Here is a 15917-nt window from a genome sequence, read left to right as displayed (position 1 = left end):
AAAAAAAAACCAACTTTTAATCGAGATTGCAGATTCAGAAAAGATTCATAAGTGAAATGATTCCCCCAGGAAATATAAAAAGTTACTTACGGCATGGCTAAATTGGGCATGCTTCAATCAGGGGCTGTTGAGAAATCATTAAGATATACAAGACTTTTTTAGACATACGTGAGCTCCATTACAGGGGACTGGGCCCTGAGCTAACGGCCTCCTGTGTCACTGCCTCCCACTCAAACCCACGGCTGCGAAAGGAAGGGAAAGCGCGGAGAAAGCCTACCTGCCAGGCCCCCGGGGCCACTGCCCAGAGGTTGCCAGCGCGCCTAGGGGCCCAGAAACTCTAGCAAGGGAGAGTGGGGCAGAAAGGATTCTGGTTAGATAGAACTTTTCATTGTTTGAGGTAGCTTTCCCCCCTTTCCAATAGCATTATGGGGTGTGGCAGGGCTAGAACTAACTACTTCTTTTGAAAAACTAAAAACGGGACTTCCCCCTTCCTATCTCCTGACCCCTTTCCTATTCCCTGGGTCAGCCTGAGGAAGCAGACACCCTGCTTGGACCAGAATGCCCTCTCAGACTTGTGTCTGAGGGCTCTCTGCCTTGAGGGAGGGGACAAGTCATTCTTTTTGGTCCCTCTCTCCAGGGGACACTGAGGGAGTAAACTGCCCTGGGAATTTTCAAGGATAATCATTAGCTTTTGAGAGGACATTTTCCCCTCCCCATCGTATCCACCTCCTTTTCCCCAGTGGCAGGCCTATCTGAAGGCTAACGTCTCCTCTTACAGCCCGTGGGGATCATTGTGCCCCTTGCTTCCCTTGTCCCAGGACTTCCAGGGTGAGGCTAGGTCCTCAGTGAAACATGGAGGGTCTCTGCTGAATACTGATCACCCTCCCCGTTCTGTGCATTTCCAGGGGGCCAGGACTCCTGGGGCCTGGGACAGGGCCAAGCTTTACTCATCTCCATGCTCTGTCAAGGGCCTGGTCCCCAGTTGGTGATAAATGTTTTTTGAAGAGGAGGGAGGGCATCAGAATTTGTTTGGGACGATCTGTCCCATGGGGTTGGGTGTGGAGAAGGAGACAGGCCACAGACTGGTTAGGACTGTTGTGGCAGTGCCTGAACCCCTTTTCTTAGGCCCATCTACCTGTGTAGTCCTGTCCTCCATCAAATCAAGAAAGGCAAGAAACCTGAGCTGGATGGTGGTGGCCACGCTGCCTTGTGGGTGACCCGAACCCGATCCTGGCCAGGCCGAGGCGCTATTTTAAACCCCAGCCCCAAGCTGCCACCTCAGCCCGCCTGGCTCATCTCTGGTTACTAAGGCACTGCCCCTCTCCCAGCCACTTCCACTTCCCCACTCCGGGACCCCCTAGGCTGGTGTTGGGTTCAGTGTGCCTTGGGGAAACCTTGCTCTCTGTGGGCCTTGGTATGTCAACTGGCACCAATGCCTCTCTCCATCCCCTCTGCCCTGCCCACTTAGGCACCCTCTTCTACCCACACAAGGACCCACTGACTTGTATTCTGAATGAAATTTTCCCCACAGGTAAGGGTTCTCTTCCTTGGAATAAGGACACATGCTGGCCAGAGAACCCAAAATGTTGGGCTCTTATTCTGCCGGGCCCAGAGCACACAGTCCAGGATAGGGCACATGCTATAGGAGGAAAGGAAGTAGGTTAGACATAGGTAGGGACTTCCCAGCAGTGAGACTGCACCAGAGAACTTTCCCTCACCTCAAGGCCTGTCTGCCTGTCTGCCTGCCTGCTTGTGCAGGAAGAAGATGACTCCAGAGGGAGACCCCTCCCCAGTTGTCTGGCTCTAGGGCCTGTGGGTTGGGAGACTCAGGCACCATTTAGCCAGCCCACAGAGCCTTCCTCCCTCCCTTTCCTGGAGGGGCCTGCTCGGCACTCAGGTGGACCAGCTGTCAGCTGGCTGGGCCCGCTGGACTTGTGTCCACAATCCTCCTACTCCAGGCAGTAGCCCCCACGGGCTCTGAGGCCTGCCAGCCCCACCCCCAGCCCAACACCAGCCTACAAGGAGGCAGCAGAGACATTGCCAGGACACCAAGGGAAGGGAAGGGAGGAGGCTGATCATCCAAACTGGCTCCCCCCATCTCAAACTGGCTGGACAGAAGGCTGCCCAGGCAGCCTGAGTACCCCCCATGACCGCACCCGCTCCCCCGCCCCCATGCTGTGTAGTCTCAGCAGTGAGGTGTTGGCATGAAGCCTGGCGCAGCTGAGCAGTGACGCCAACAGCCCTGCCATCTCAGGCAAGCATGGTTCCCTCCAACCTGGCAGTTAGGGCCATGGAGGGGGGGTGTCTCCCACCCTCCTGGGCCTGAGACAGCTGGGGACAAAGCCGTTTTGGAAACCTCCCCTTCCACTACTGCAGAGGATCTCTGGCATCCCCGTGGGTCTTGGCCACCCCTTCCAACCTAGAGGGCTGGTCCCGAGGTTAGACCAGTGGTTCTCAACTGGGGCTGATTCTGCTTCTCAGGGGACATTGGACAAGTGTCTGGAGACATTTTTGCTTGTCACAACCACTGCTATAGCATTTAATGGGTAGAGACCAGGGATGCTGCTAAATATCCTACAATGTATGGGACAAAGAATTAAATGGCCCAAAATGTCAATAGTGCTGAGGTTGAGAAACCCTGGAAAGACCTTCCCCAACTAAAGTGGGAGGCTGGTAGGAGGCAGGAGTCATTACACACACACACACACACACGCACACACACACACACACCCCTCTGGTAGGAGGCAGAAGTCATTACACACACACACACACACACACACACCCCTCTGGTAGGAGGCAGAAGTCATTACACACACACACACACACACACACACACACACACACACACACACACACACACACACACACACACACACACACACCTCTCTCTCTCTCTGAAGTCAAGGCTTATCACCTCCCACCCCCACAGGGAGAGAAGGTATTTCTGCCATTCTGGCTTTAAAAGCCCCTTGTGGCCTGAGGAATGAATGGTGGTTAGCCTCCTGCCTGTTAACTACATACCTACCATCCTCTGGGTTTGTTGCCCATGATAGGGGGCCTGGAAAAACTCTTCCCTTGCCCATGAAGGGGGACTCAGACACATCCCACCTACCAGGTAAGCCCCCGAGGGCCCTCTCTCCAAGAGGATTCTGGGCCTATGACAAAGCATAGGGGCTGCCCTGCCTCTCCGAGCCTGTTCCCGGAGGCCTGGCCCAGTCTGGAGCTGGTTGGAAGCTCTGGCCTCCTCCTCATCTCCCCGCTCCCTCTCATTTCTATTTAGGAGGCAGCCATGGTGGCTCAGCTCCTATCTCTGGTTTCCTAGGGAGCTCTGCTGAAGCAGCCCAGCCTCCGTGGGTCCATCTGTCAGGGAGGCTGTTCCGCCCCATCGATTGCTGTTCCCAGGGGGCTGTGCTGTTTGAGGGACCCAATGTGGCGGCCAGATAGGAGGGAACCACACCAACAAGAGGGAGTGGGGGCAGCTTGGCAGCAGGCAGAGCTGAGGGGGGCTGACACTTCAGTAAGAAGGAACAAAGCTAGACAGGCATGAGAAATGCAGAGGGCCAGGGGCAGCAAGGCAGGAGGCTGGCTGGAATGACCTCTGAAGCCAGCTGGCACCCTCAGGACTCAGTTTTGCCTTTGGACACACTGAATTCCCACTTGCAAAGACAACAACAATAATAATAGCTGACTTTTATTGAGCAGGAACAGTGTGCCCAGCACTGGATTGGAGGCTTTGCACACCTTTGCTTTCGTATGAGGCTCACACCCATCCAAAGCAGGTGCTGTTATGCTCTGACAGGAGAGGAAGAGGCCCAGAGAGGTTGCAGCACTTGTCAACAGCCACACAGAGGACCTGGAGCTAGACTTGGAGGCGGGTCAGCCAGGCCCATGGCTGTGCCCCAGCCCCAGACAGACAGCCAGGCCTAGGGGGAGGAGGCGTGTCTGGCCAGGCTAGAGGCCCTGCCTGCCCTCCCCCTCCTGGCCCTCCCCGTGGAGCCGCCTCCTCCCCTGGGCTCTGTGACATCTGCCCTGCTTCCCGGCCCCAGACAGCTGCCCAGAGCCACGTCAGCACTTCCACCGGGGAGCCTGGAAACTGGCTCAGCCCCTGGGTGATGAGGGACTGTTGAGTCCCCAACAGGGTGGCTCTAAGAGAGGGTAACCCACTCAGCTGAGCAGCTGCTAGGTCCGTGTGACCTTGGGCAGGGTTTCTCTGAGCCTTACTTTCCCCTGGTTGGAAAAGCGGTTTGGGAAAGGGTTCATAAGAATATACAGTAACATCCTGGGTGGACAGGGAGCAAGCATTACCCCACAGCCAGAGTTCTGGGGGCTCCTCAAAGAGTCTACGACCCCCAGTATCCAGGCGGTTATTTGGCGGGTCTCTCGGGGGTGAGAGGGAGGGTGGGGAGGTGTCTGTGCCTGGGCAGCGCTGGCCGGCTGCCTGGGGCCAGAGATAACCGGCGCCTCCCGGAAAATCATTAGCATCTGTTTGGGCCCCGGCAAAGTTGGCCCGCCGGCGCCTCCGCCCCGCAGGAAACGGCCGTGCCCCCACCCGGGCCCCCCTCCTCCTTTTCCTCGGGCTCAGTTCAAACTCCTGCAGTGACACCATCCACCCACCCGGGGAGTGGGGGGTCTGGGTGCAGGGCCACAGGCTCGGCAGCTGGGGGTGTTGGACCGCCCCGTCGGGGGTGTCCTGGCAAGGTGTGGGCGGTCCGGTCCGCGCTCCAGGCGATCCAGACCGGCTCTTGGCGGCGCCCGCGCTGGCGGCAGCCCAGGGAGTGTGTGGAAATGACACCGCCAGGGCGGCGGAGATCCCCCCTCCTGACATTGGCTGGAAAGTGGAGCAGCTCGTCAGGGACAATCAATGGCGATCGATCGCCTAGCGGCGCTGGCGGACGGCTTGGGGGAGGGGCGGCGGGGCCGGCGGAGGTGGGGGTATCCGTACCGAGGTCAAACACCACACAGACCTGCTCAAGGGGACAGCGGCACAGAGGGGTCACACGGACACACAATCCGTACAGGCAACCACCACTAAGGGCCACTGCCACCACAAAGGAGGCACACTCACTACACGGGAGTTACACCACACAACAGTTTGTGCCACAAGTCTCAACACAACGGGGTCAAACAAATGGTTCCTTTGGACACACACAATAGTGTCACAGATACATAACCATCACAGAGTCAGTCACAGTATCGTACCACCAGTTCACCCTGCCACAACAGGCCCTCCCACCACCACAACCTATGACCCTACACTAGACACCCACACTATCACTAGGACACAAAATGAGTCATCCATTCCACTTGCTGGTCTCAAACCAGGCAACAGGAGGGAGTTACATATTCTGGCTGCACAACAAAGTCACACAACAAAGCAAAAAAGTCACACAGCCAAATTATATGTCTTCACCACCACCTCAAAGAACGCTGTCAAACTGGGTGTCATTCTATGCAACAACCCAAACTGACAACACAACAGGCTCAAGAGCACGAGTACATAACGAGGCCACACGTACTACAAGTGGCACCTCAGCAAATAAGACACAGATGCAGCTACAACACATCCCCACATGTGAATATAATGTGGCACAATAAACAAACACTGTGGCACAAGCAAAACAGCATTAACTCACAGGGTTCAGACAGAACTGAGCTACTGCCAGGTGAGCGCATAGCACAGGGCCAGGCGCGGCATGAGCACTCAAAACAAAGAGGGTCTTAGGACCATTAATAGTTACTAGTATGTCTTATCAATATAATGACTGTAACTACTTAATAGTATCTCACTCTCTCCAGATAGGTCCATTCCTCTACAGGAACCTGATTCACCCCAGCAACCCAACTTGTTCTGCCATTACACACACCTGGGAAACACCACTCAAGTGTCACAAACACAACTAACACTGCTACACTCAGTCACAACAGGGGCCACACATTATCACTTCCCCTACTAGAGAGCCAGGCCTGCCACATACTCTGGGGCTTTGGCAGGGAAACCACCCGCAATCTCTCACCAGGTGCAACTCAACTAGTATATAGCTACTGGCCCCATTTCCTGTCACAATCACAAAGTTGTAGAACACAAAGAACCCCCCACCCAGCAGTGACCCACTCAGTTACATAGGGTCCCAGACCTCTTACATAAGCTCCTTGAGGACCATCCCTAATCAATCCCTTTCTCCATTCCTCCATTTCCCCATACAGAAACTGAGACATCAGTTCCAGAGCCCTAGGAAAAGCCCTCTCTGCTCCAAATCCAAAGCAGGAAACAGGGCTGGCCACTGATCTCAGCAATTTCAACCCCCATTCCCAGCAGTGCATGTGTGTGGGAGCAGGGCCAAGATCTGTCATTCCTTCAACACACCCTTATAGGCCACTCCTGTGGTTCCAGTATAGGGCCAGCTGGGCTGTAGCCCTCACTTCCTCCAGTGAAAGCCTGGGCCCTCCCAGGGGCTTTCAAGAATCCCTTGCAGCCAGGGAGCTCCCCCTAAAGGTTCTACCCAGAAAGACTCCCAACATTCCCTCCCTAGTTTTGCCCAGCTGTGTGACCTTGGCTAATTCCCTAACCTCTCTGTGCTAGGATCCCAAGTTCTGTCTGCAGACTCCAATAACCCCGTGACCCCCAAATCCCGTGTGTGTACAAGCACATATACATGCATATACCCTCTTGTGTGTGTGCGTGTGTGCACATACTCTTCAGGACGAGAACTGTAGGACTACTAGGTAGCCTCTGACCTAGGATGGGGGAAACTAGGGATCCTGGGCTGTGTGCAAATCTGTAATCACCCCTCACCCTCATCCTTCAGGTAGGGCTGCGAAACACCTGGCAGAGATCTGGCCTCCTTCCACAGGACCTCCCACTCCCAGGTGGCTGGGGGCAACACCTCCCACCATCTCTCTAGGCTTTTATTCACCAGAAGGGGTAGCTGGACTCCCTTTTTGACCCTCAAGAGAAGTAGAGGGACAGACAAACCCTGGGCAGGGACACGCAGGCTGGCCAGGCATGTCCATCCAAAAGTCTACCCATTCTGTTTACTGGTACACTTTTGCAGGTCTTGCTAAGTGGTGTGTGAGCTGCGGGCCCCAAAGAAGCCCACACAGCCCACCCCAAGTCCCTGGGTGTCCCAGGAGCAGGCCCTGCTCAAAGAGGGGAAAACCTCTGGCTTATACAAAAATCCAGGAAAGATGTCCCATTGTCCATGCATACCCCTCCTTGAGAACCCACAAACACCCGAAACCCATAGCCTTCAACTTGGTAAGGCCATTTTCTACCAAGCATTGCCTAAGGGCCAGGTTGGAGGCCAACTGCCCATTTTCTAGACGAGAAAACCAAGCAAAGGAGAGCAAAACTAGTTGCCCAAGAATATACAACTGAAAAGTCATGGCCTGTGATTCAAACACAGATTTGACTCCTGTTTCTCCAAGGCTACACAGCTTAGGCTCACACCCATATGCATAAACACTAAGGAATGTCCATGCTCACAATTCTCTCACAAGTTCATACACACATGGGCAGCCCCCTCCTGCACATATTCACATACACAAGCAGACCTACACTCTCCCACGCCTGGGGCCTGTCAGCCACATTCTCCATGGCTCCCTCCCTCCAACAGGGACAGGGGCAGGCAGGGAGTCCACATTCCCAGGTTTCCGCCCTGACCCTGAGCCCCCGCCTTCCCCACTCAGAGCACACATTCCTCCTGCTGCAGCCAGATAACCAGCCCCAGGGGGAGGCCTGGGGGAGAGCGAGGCATTCTGGGGGCCAGGCTGCTGGCCCTACTCTGGGTTGCCTAAGTTTAGCTCTATTGCCTGGGTCTGGCCTGGTAGGAAATCAGGAGCTTTCCTTGCAGGTAGCCCCAACCCCTCTGGCCAGCATAGACCCAAGGCTTCAGTCCTTATTCTGGGGACTTTCTTAGGTCCAGAGCCTCACTCTCCAGAAAGGGACCCCAGGGGTCTCCCAATTCCTTTGAATGCAAAATTCCTTACATAGTTAGGAACTAGAGCAGGACCTGGGGAGCCATCAAGACTCCTCTCTCCACCACTCTTACAGTGGGTTTCTCAGTAGGTGAAAACCTGGGTTCCAGGCACCAACAACGCCTAGGCAGTTTCCCCCATCTGGGGATAGTGGTGGTTAATTCTCACAACTCTGCCTGGGGTGTAGCCACTTGGAGGTTCAGCAATTCTGGAGATATTTGCATATCCAGATGGGCAAGACTGGAATTTCAAAGAATTCCCCAAGAAGAGGCAGCTGGCTTCCGGGTAGTGGCCCTGGAGGCTCACAGCTGTTGGGATGGAAGACTGGGGAGCGTGGAGCCCCAAAACACAAGACAAATTAAAAAGGATAAAAAGCACAAGGGAAGACAAGACAGCCCTGTTCCTCCTGTGTCCAGGTCTCCATCCCTCAGGGTATGAAAAACTATGTCCTAGTTGCCCAGGGTAGGTGGGCAGGTAAATGAGACTGGGCTGCTTGGCCAGGGTGACAGGGACTGCCTGTCTCTGGGGAAAGGCAACAGTGGGCACCAGGCAGAGAGCTGCCAAAAAAATATGAGATCTCCTTATTCATATGAAGTGATGGACAGGCCTTTGCCCCCATGCAACCTGTAGCCAGGTGGGCAAAGGCCATGGCTCAGACCCTACTCATCTGTCCACAACCCAGGGATATGGCTACTATACCAATGGGAAGGATAGAGGGGAGCTGGTAGCTTGACACTTCTGGCAGGCCTTGGGCCCTGTTCCCTCACTGTGATTAAGGCTATGATGGAGCCTGACTGAGCTAGGCACTGGCCCATCCAGTTCTGCATAAACTGTGAACAAAGCCAAGACCAAAGAGGCCTCCCCACCCCAACAAAAGCCCCTCTCAGGTTCTGTCCAAGCAGATTTACTGACCACCCGCCTCTCGGTTGTTACAGCCGTGGGTCACCGCTGCCCTCTGCTGGCCATTCAGGCACTAGCAGCCACTCAGATACCAACTCACTCCTTAACCAAGCAAATGCATTTTAGTCACCTCCTCCATCTGTGGGCACAGAAATTTAAACCCATCCAACTGTCACCTAAAGTTAGAGGGTGGCAGGCGGGCAGGATAAGCAGGGACAGTGTGTCAGAGGAGAAATCACAAAGGAATCCTGCCCCCCACCTCCACAAAATTTATATCCTAAACTTCAAAAGTGCCCTTTCTATCCAACTTAGAGGTTGAACCCACCCTCATGGAAAGAGTACCTGCCCCATAACCTGTTACAATGCACCAGAACCTCTCTTCACCCCTTCTCTTATGTCCTCTTCTTGTTTCCTACAAAAGAGGACCAGGATGAAATGGCCTAGGGTCATACTTCTAGAAAAGCTCAATTTATCTGGCAGGTCTGAGAAAAGTCTTGGTTCCATCACAGGGGAACAGGTGACTGGAAATCCTGGATGCCCTCTTTAACCAGGCCAGGTCCCCGTAACTCTCAGTGCAACACCCTGCAAGCAGCCACACCTTTCAAAGATGGTAGCAGGTGCTGACTGGGGAAACTGCCCAGAAGGACCTAACCAGTATTGCTCCTTATTTAGCTGGGGGAAGCTCCAGACACCCCTGCAGTCCAGTAGACAGCCTAGCTTTTGCCAACTACCTCAAGCATGGCACGTTGTCTCTCTCACCCATGAGATGGTGCTGATTCTGAAGCTCAAATGTCAGATTGTATTTGGGAGCTATTTCTAGAAACCTCCAAGTAAGGGGGCCCAAGGAGCTTTGGAGCTTCCAAAGTTAACTTCACTTCCTATGGAAAATTTAAAAGCTGAGAAAGCACAATCTGGGGGAGTAGTTGATCCTACGGTCAGGAAAACTAAACCTTCCCTACTCACTCTCATTCCCTAGAGGCTCTACAATTTAGATCAGGGGAGTACCTTTTATTTTATTTTTTTTTAAGATTTTATTTAATTATTTGAGAGAGAGAGAATGAGAGATAGAGAGCATGAGAGGGAAGAGGGTCAGAAGGAGAAGCAGACTCCCTGCTGAGCAGGGAGCCCAATGTGGGACTCGATCCTGGGACTCCAGGATCATGACCTGAGCCGAAGGCAGTCGCTTAACCAACTGAGCCACCCAGGCGCCCCAGGGGAGTACATTTTAAAAGTCAAGATTTTTAAGTACTTAGGAAGACATTCAAATGGGAGAAGTAGTAGCTTAAAACAAGGAGAGAGGCGCCTGAGAAAATGGTAGCTACTTCCCCTAATATCCTTAGAAGTCTGGAAAGGAGCATAGCATGTTCAAGGCTGGTGCTGCTCTTCTTGGACAGCAGTCACTGGCACCTTACTCTGGGCACTCAGGATCCCCAGCCCTGGAAAAGGCCATTCTACCAAAAGCAACTTACACAGGAGGTTAAAAACAAACAAATCCCACTCAATTAAAAACTATTAAGCAGCTCTCTTGGTGCTAAGATACTCATACAGTTTCACATGTGTTAAGAGGCGGATTATACTCTGCCTCTAATCAGGTGCTGCTCTCTACAAATGATTCAAAGATGAGAAGTGACCATTTGTCACAAAAAATGTCTAACTCTGACTCCACCAGCCCAGGAACAGTCACTGAGAAAGGCCAAAGCTGGTTGGTGATCATGTTATATCCTGAGCCACTAAGGCCCAAGGCTTTAAGGGTTTAGAGAATCCAACCTTTGAGCTTTCCCACTCATATCAACTAAGGGAAAATATGGCAAAAATGAATATTAAACATGACAAAGTGATCCCACAGCCAGTCCCAGGAACTGGCCCATCCCAGAAACTGGCCTGGAAATATTCAGAGGAGCCTGAAATACCAACGATTTAGCAGCTGGGGCTTTTAAAGCTTTTAAGGCAGGTTTTTGTGGGGCACAGAGAACTCACAGCCACATTCATCTAAGTGCACACACAACGTAAGTTAAAATTAAATAGGAAAAAGGCTCCAGAAGCACCCCAAAGGAAATTTATTTTCCCTTCTTGGACATATATGAACATATACTTGGGAAGTTTGCTACCTTCAGTTATTTTCTACTAGAAATCTACTTTCTTTTGTATAACCTCACACCCATCAAAATAGCCCATCACTTGAAATAGTGTTTCACAAAGAGAATTAAAAGGAGATGGGTCCTTAACACTAGTGACAATTTTCTGCAGGGTAATAAAGATGCTTATTCCTGAGTAGGAAGGAAGGAAAGATATGGTCATGATTCAGAAGACCCAGGAACTAAAGTTCTTCTATTAAAGCTATTGGGTGTTACGGGGGATCATACAGCAGACTGAGACAAAAGCCAGTTTCACCTTAATTGCAGACAAGGGACGGTTTATAGGCATTCCAACCGTAATTTGGAAATAACTCATTTCTCTACCTAAGGCTCAAAATAACCTGTTGAGGCAAAGAGGAATGACTCAAAAAGTGGAATATTGTAGACAATGGAAGCGGGAAAGCAATGTCTCTATTGCTAGGTCAGGGCAGAGGACACGGTCCATTCACTCTGACCACTATCATATCCTTCTCTCTACATACCTCCCTGCCATTCCCTAACCCCAAAACCCTCCTTCCAAGTCTATGTATTATCCAAGTGTAGAAACCACCAGGACAATGCTAACCTTTAACCACTGGCCAATAGAGCACCCAAGTATCTGAAATCATGTAACCAAAAGGGACTGCTCCAGCTCTAACTTGTCCCAACACTCCATGTTAAGAATTAAGAAGCAAAGCAAAGGGAATCCATACACTTGATATTCCAATATTGATACACCTGGTAACCACTGCCTCACCAAGATTATCAAGGTTACTGCAAATAAGCTTTCACATGTGATAAAGCCAGAAACATTCCTGTAAAAAAGCAATGTGATCCCAGATGAGAACCACCCCGGATTAACACACTTTTCTTCATGAGTGGGGAATATGGCCTCCCTCACTGAGCCTTTGTTCTGGCCAAGGCATATGCATGCAGACTGGAACAAATATGCTCTATATCCAAATATGCAAAACCAAACTGCATTCAAGGGCCTAATATTGTTTGTGACCATTCAAACCCTTTCATTTGGCACCTATACGCCACTATGATGGCTTTTATTTAGCACTTAAAAATACTTAAGAGCACTCCTGTGAAAGTATCTACATTATGATCTAATCATTGGTAATGTGCTGGCTACACTCTCTAAGATGACAAAGAGCGGGCTTTCAGGATCTGTGCAACTGACCTCAGTCACCAGTCTAGTTAATACCAAGTCCAAAACTGGTATCCCACCTGCCCATGATACTCAGAATACAGGGTAATTTTAGGTTGGAGCTCAATTCTAACTCCTTTCCCCACACCTGTTAACAGTCAAACCTTCTCTGCAAGGTCAAGAATGCGAGAAATGCTAGTAAGTAGCCATCAGCGAAGCAGCAGTTAGAGGTTTCAGGTTATAGCACACCTTAGTTCCGAGATGGAGGGACACTGACACTGAGAGATAAGACAAGTTAAACAAGTTTAAAACCAAAAGCAGTGGACATTTATTCCTCAGTTTTTGTGCAAGAGTGTAAAGATGCATCTGAAAGAACCTGATGGCTAGAGAGTATCAGCCATGGCCTTCAGGCTGGCCTGGTTTACAATTAGATTAGGAGAAGGAGGGAAAAAAAAGGTAACTTGCCTAGTTCACATGAATGATGTTTCTGGCAAACACACTTGTTTACAAGTTTCAAACTACAATTTACTAGAGTCAAGGGAAGACTTCAAAAGCCACATACAGTACAACTTAAAATTGGATGAATATCCTGCAATGTCAGTGCAAAGTAATTATGTAGACTCTCCAATACAAGATTGTGCTCATGTTTCCCAGGTTTGGTCAATGTTGCTCTTTTACAATCACAATCACAGAAGCTTAACTTACCAAATAGCAATGCCTTTGTTTCATGTCCTATGTACCAAGGGAATGTCACAAGGTTTTGGTGAAATGTAGCTTAGTTTCATTAATAAAGCAGATTTCTTATTTAGTTTAACAGTCATGTTCCTGGAATACTGCACATGTAAGTTTCATGGAAATGCTTTTAAGCTTATGCCCTTATCTTTTTCAGTAAAATTACTTTCAAGATATCCTTTTGACTATGTAAACTGGAATTGTTTCATGATTTTGAAATGCAACCAGTATAAATGAAAACATTTTAGGGATGGGGGGAAAACCCACCACTAATGTCTGCTAGACAAAGTTCTTAAAATCAAAAAGCCTATTCACACAAAATTATATGTAATGACTGTAGTAATCAGTTTATTACACAGATTAATCATTCTTGAACGTACAAGCTCCAGAGGAGCAATTGGGTCTTTAAATATACACAAGTATTTCCATCAAATGAATTTTCACCCTTACATCCAGATAGACCTAAGCAGTTAAAAACATAAGAAAAATAAGAGCTATTAGCTATGTATTAACTGAGAAACCACATACAAACCAAAGAATGTGGAAGAGAGAAAGGGGCTGAAAGGACAAAGGTTGAAGGGTGGGGAGATGCAAAAGATGTGGGACCAAAGCCCATCACACTTTATGTACTAATAGCTCCAATCCATTTAAATGTTGACCAGTTAAACTTAGACCTTAAAATACAGGATGTGGGTAGAGTTTAATCTGGTTGGTCATAACTTTCACCTAAGACGTAGGTCCTTCGGAAAAAAATGAATACAGAAACAGCTTCGTGTTCTTCGCCTTGCCTTTATAACTGTTCTGAGTTTAAAAGGATTCCACTTAAAAACAATCTCCTACAGGTCAGTGGAGCTTTTCTTCCCCATCCAAGCACACATCATACCCACCACCCCTCACCTTGCCGTTATCCAAATTTAAGTCAATAAGGAAAACTTTTAGTCTCACACCTAGGTTACGCCTGGAGAACTGGCTTGTCACACACACACTTCTCTGCTAGGAGGCAATGTTGGTACAGAAGTACAGTATTTCTAGTTTGTTGTTCCAAGTATGTACAACACGCAGCACTGCTGTATCAGGTAAACATGTGCACAGGGGAAGATGAGGCGTGGGCTCATAGAAAGCAGTCAAATGGAAATCAAAAGGACTTTCTCTTTCAGAGTTCCCCTATCTTTATTTGTAGAGGTTATCCAATAATTTCTTTAATTACATCGCATACTTCTGAGTCCATTCCCGAGCTATTCTGTTGTACCTGTACACACAAAGAGAAGCTTGGCTTAACACAGGTGAGGAGTCAGTCAGAAAGCAACAGATTTCATTCATTATCCCATCTGAAACTTGAGGGGAATAACTGGTACTATTCAAGCAAAGCCTTCTTATTTATTTATTTATTTGAGTGAGAGAAAAGAGAGACCAAGAGTGCGAGAGTGTGTGGGGGAAAGCAGAGGGAAAGGGACAAATAGACTCTGTGCTGAGGGCAGAGTTGGATGCGGGGCTTGATCCCACGACCCTGAGATCATGACCTGAGCCGAAATCAAGAGTGGGACGCTTAACTGACTAAACCACCCAGGTGCCCCTCTTTCTAAATTTCTAATAAGCAAATGACTTGGGAAATGCCTTTTGGAAGGCATTCATGCTCACCTAGATACTGGACAAAATGGTTCTCTCATCAAAAAATTTGTGTGGGGCATCTGGCTGGCTCAGTTGGCAGAGCATGCGACTCTTAATCTCAGGGTTGTGAGTTCAAGCCCCATGTTGAGTGGAGGGATTACCTTAAAAAATTTTTTTACAGAGCGCCTGGGTGGCTCAGTCGGTTAAGTGTCTGCCTTCAGTTCAGGTCATGATCCTGGAGTCCCAGGATCTAGCCCCGCATCATGCTTACCGCTTAGTGGGGAGTCTGCTTCTCCCCCTGCCTCTCACCCCACTCCTGCTCTCTCTCTCTAAAATAAATACAATCTTTAAAAAAATAAAATAAAAAAAATTTTTAAATCTTAAAAAAATTTTTTTGTGAATGTGTATACAAATAGAAAAAAGTATGATCTAATTTTATTCTGAATGCAGCCAGAAATACAGGACTATAGATACTATTCAGAGCTAAACACAGACAAAACTAAACTAAGAACCAATTGCTGTTCCAATCCCCCATTCTTGGTGTAGCTCCATTTAAAAATATACTATCTAGGGGTGCCTGGCTGGCTCAATCAGAAGAGCATGTAACTCTTGATCTCGAGGTTGTGAGTTCAAGCCCTATGCTGGGTATAACGATTACTTAAATAAAAACTTAAGTAAAAATAATAAAAAATAAAAACATACTATCTATAAGCCTCTCTAATCCAACATAATTCAAGTAATTCTTAATCCTTTATATTTTAACTTTAGAAAACTACCCACTCTCTCCCACCTATTTTCTCCTATAGTCTTAACAAATAATACACAAAATTAAAAAATTAGAACACTTTCAGTTACTATCTTTTTCGATATCCTGACCACTCTTCAAAAATTCATAGTACAATTCTAAAATATGTAAATTCTACCTTAAGTTTTGTTTTTAAAGGAAATTTGGGGCTTCCATGTCTTGTTCATTCACTCCCTTTCTTTTTAGATTATGCCAAATGGCAGAAAATCAATTCCCATTAATTTACAAATACCTACACCAAAGACAGATGGGCTCTTGATGCAAAATGCTTTAATGTCAAAAGCCAAGCAAAAGACATAAGGCTCTTAGAAAATACACTATAGAGTTTTTTCAACAGTGGGAGTCATTTGAAACAATTAGAAATAAGATCAGCATCCTGAACTTATAATGATATCTGATGCAAACACTCTTCTTTCCCCAGGTGAGTATATTAGAACTTCATTTTAAATATCTGACCCATACTCAGCCCTGAGTTAAGATCTGAGACACAAACCTCTGCATCCCACCATAGGTTACTTTTCTAGTCATACTTACTTTTCTCTATCTGTTTTGTAGATCCGAGCAATCTCAGGCACTAAAGGATCATCTGGATTGGGATCACACAACAGAGAACAGATGGACAAGAGTACTG

At 48.8% G+C, this 15917-nt stretch overlaps 1 protein-coding gene across 1 annotated transcript in view; it reads right to left on the bottom strand.

Annotated features, from left to right (window-relative positions):
• Window positions 1–13194: 13194 nt before the first annotated feature.
• UBE2D2 (ubiquitin conjugating enzyme E2 D2) overlaps window positions 13195–15917 on the bottom strand; it is a 58363-nt gene continuing 55640 nt past the window's right edge. Inside the window, exons 6-7 of the mRNA XM_027605266.2 lie at window positions 15821–15914; window positions 13195–14122 (exon numbers count right to left, since the gene is read on the bottom strand). Coding sequence (XP_027461067.2) covers window positions 14077–14122; window positions 15821–15914 — 140 coding nt within the window. The 3' untranslated portion in view covers window positions 13195–14076. The remainder of the gene's footprint in view (window positions 14123–15820; window positions 15915–15917) is intronic.

Source organism: Zalophus californianus, chromosome 5, assembly GCF_009762305.2.
Source record: "Zalophus californianus isolate mZalCal1 chromosome 5, mZalCal1.pri.v2, whole genome shotgun sequence".
Classification (NCBI taxonomy): Eukaryota; Metazoa; Chordata; class Mammalia; order Carnivora; family Otariidae; genus Zalophus; species Zalophus californianus.
This window is presented reverse-complemented; position numbering and strand designations above follow the sequence as displayed.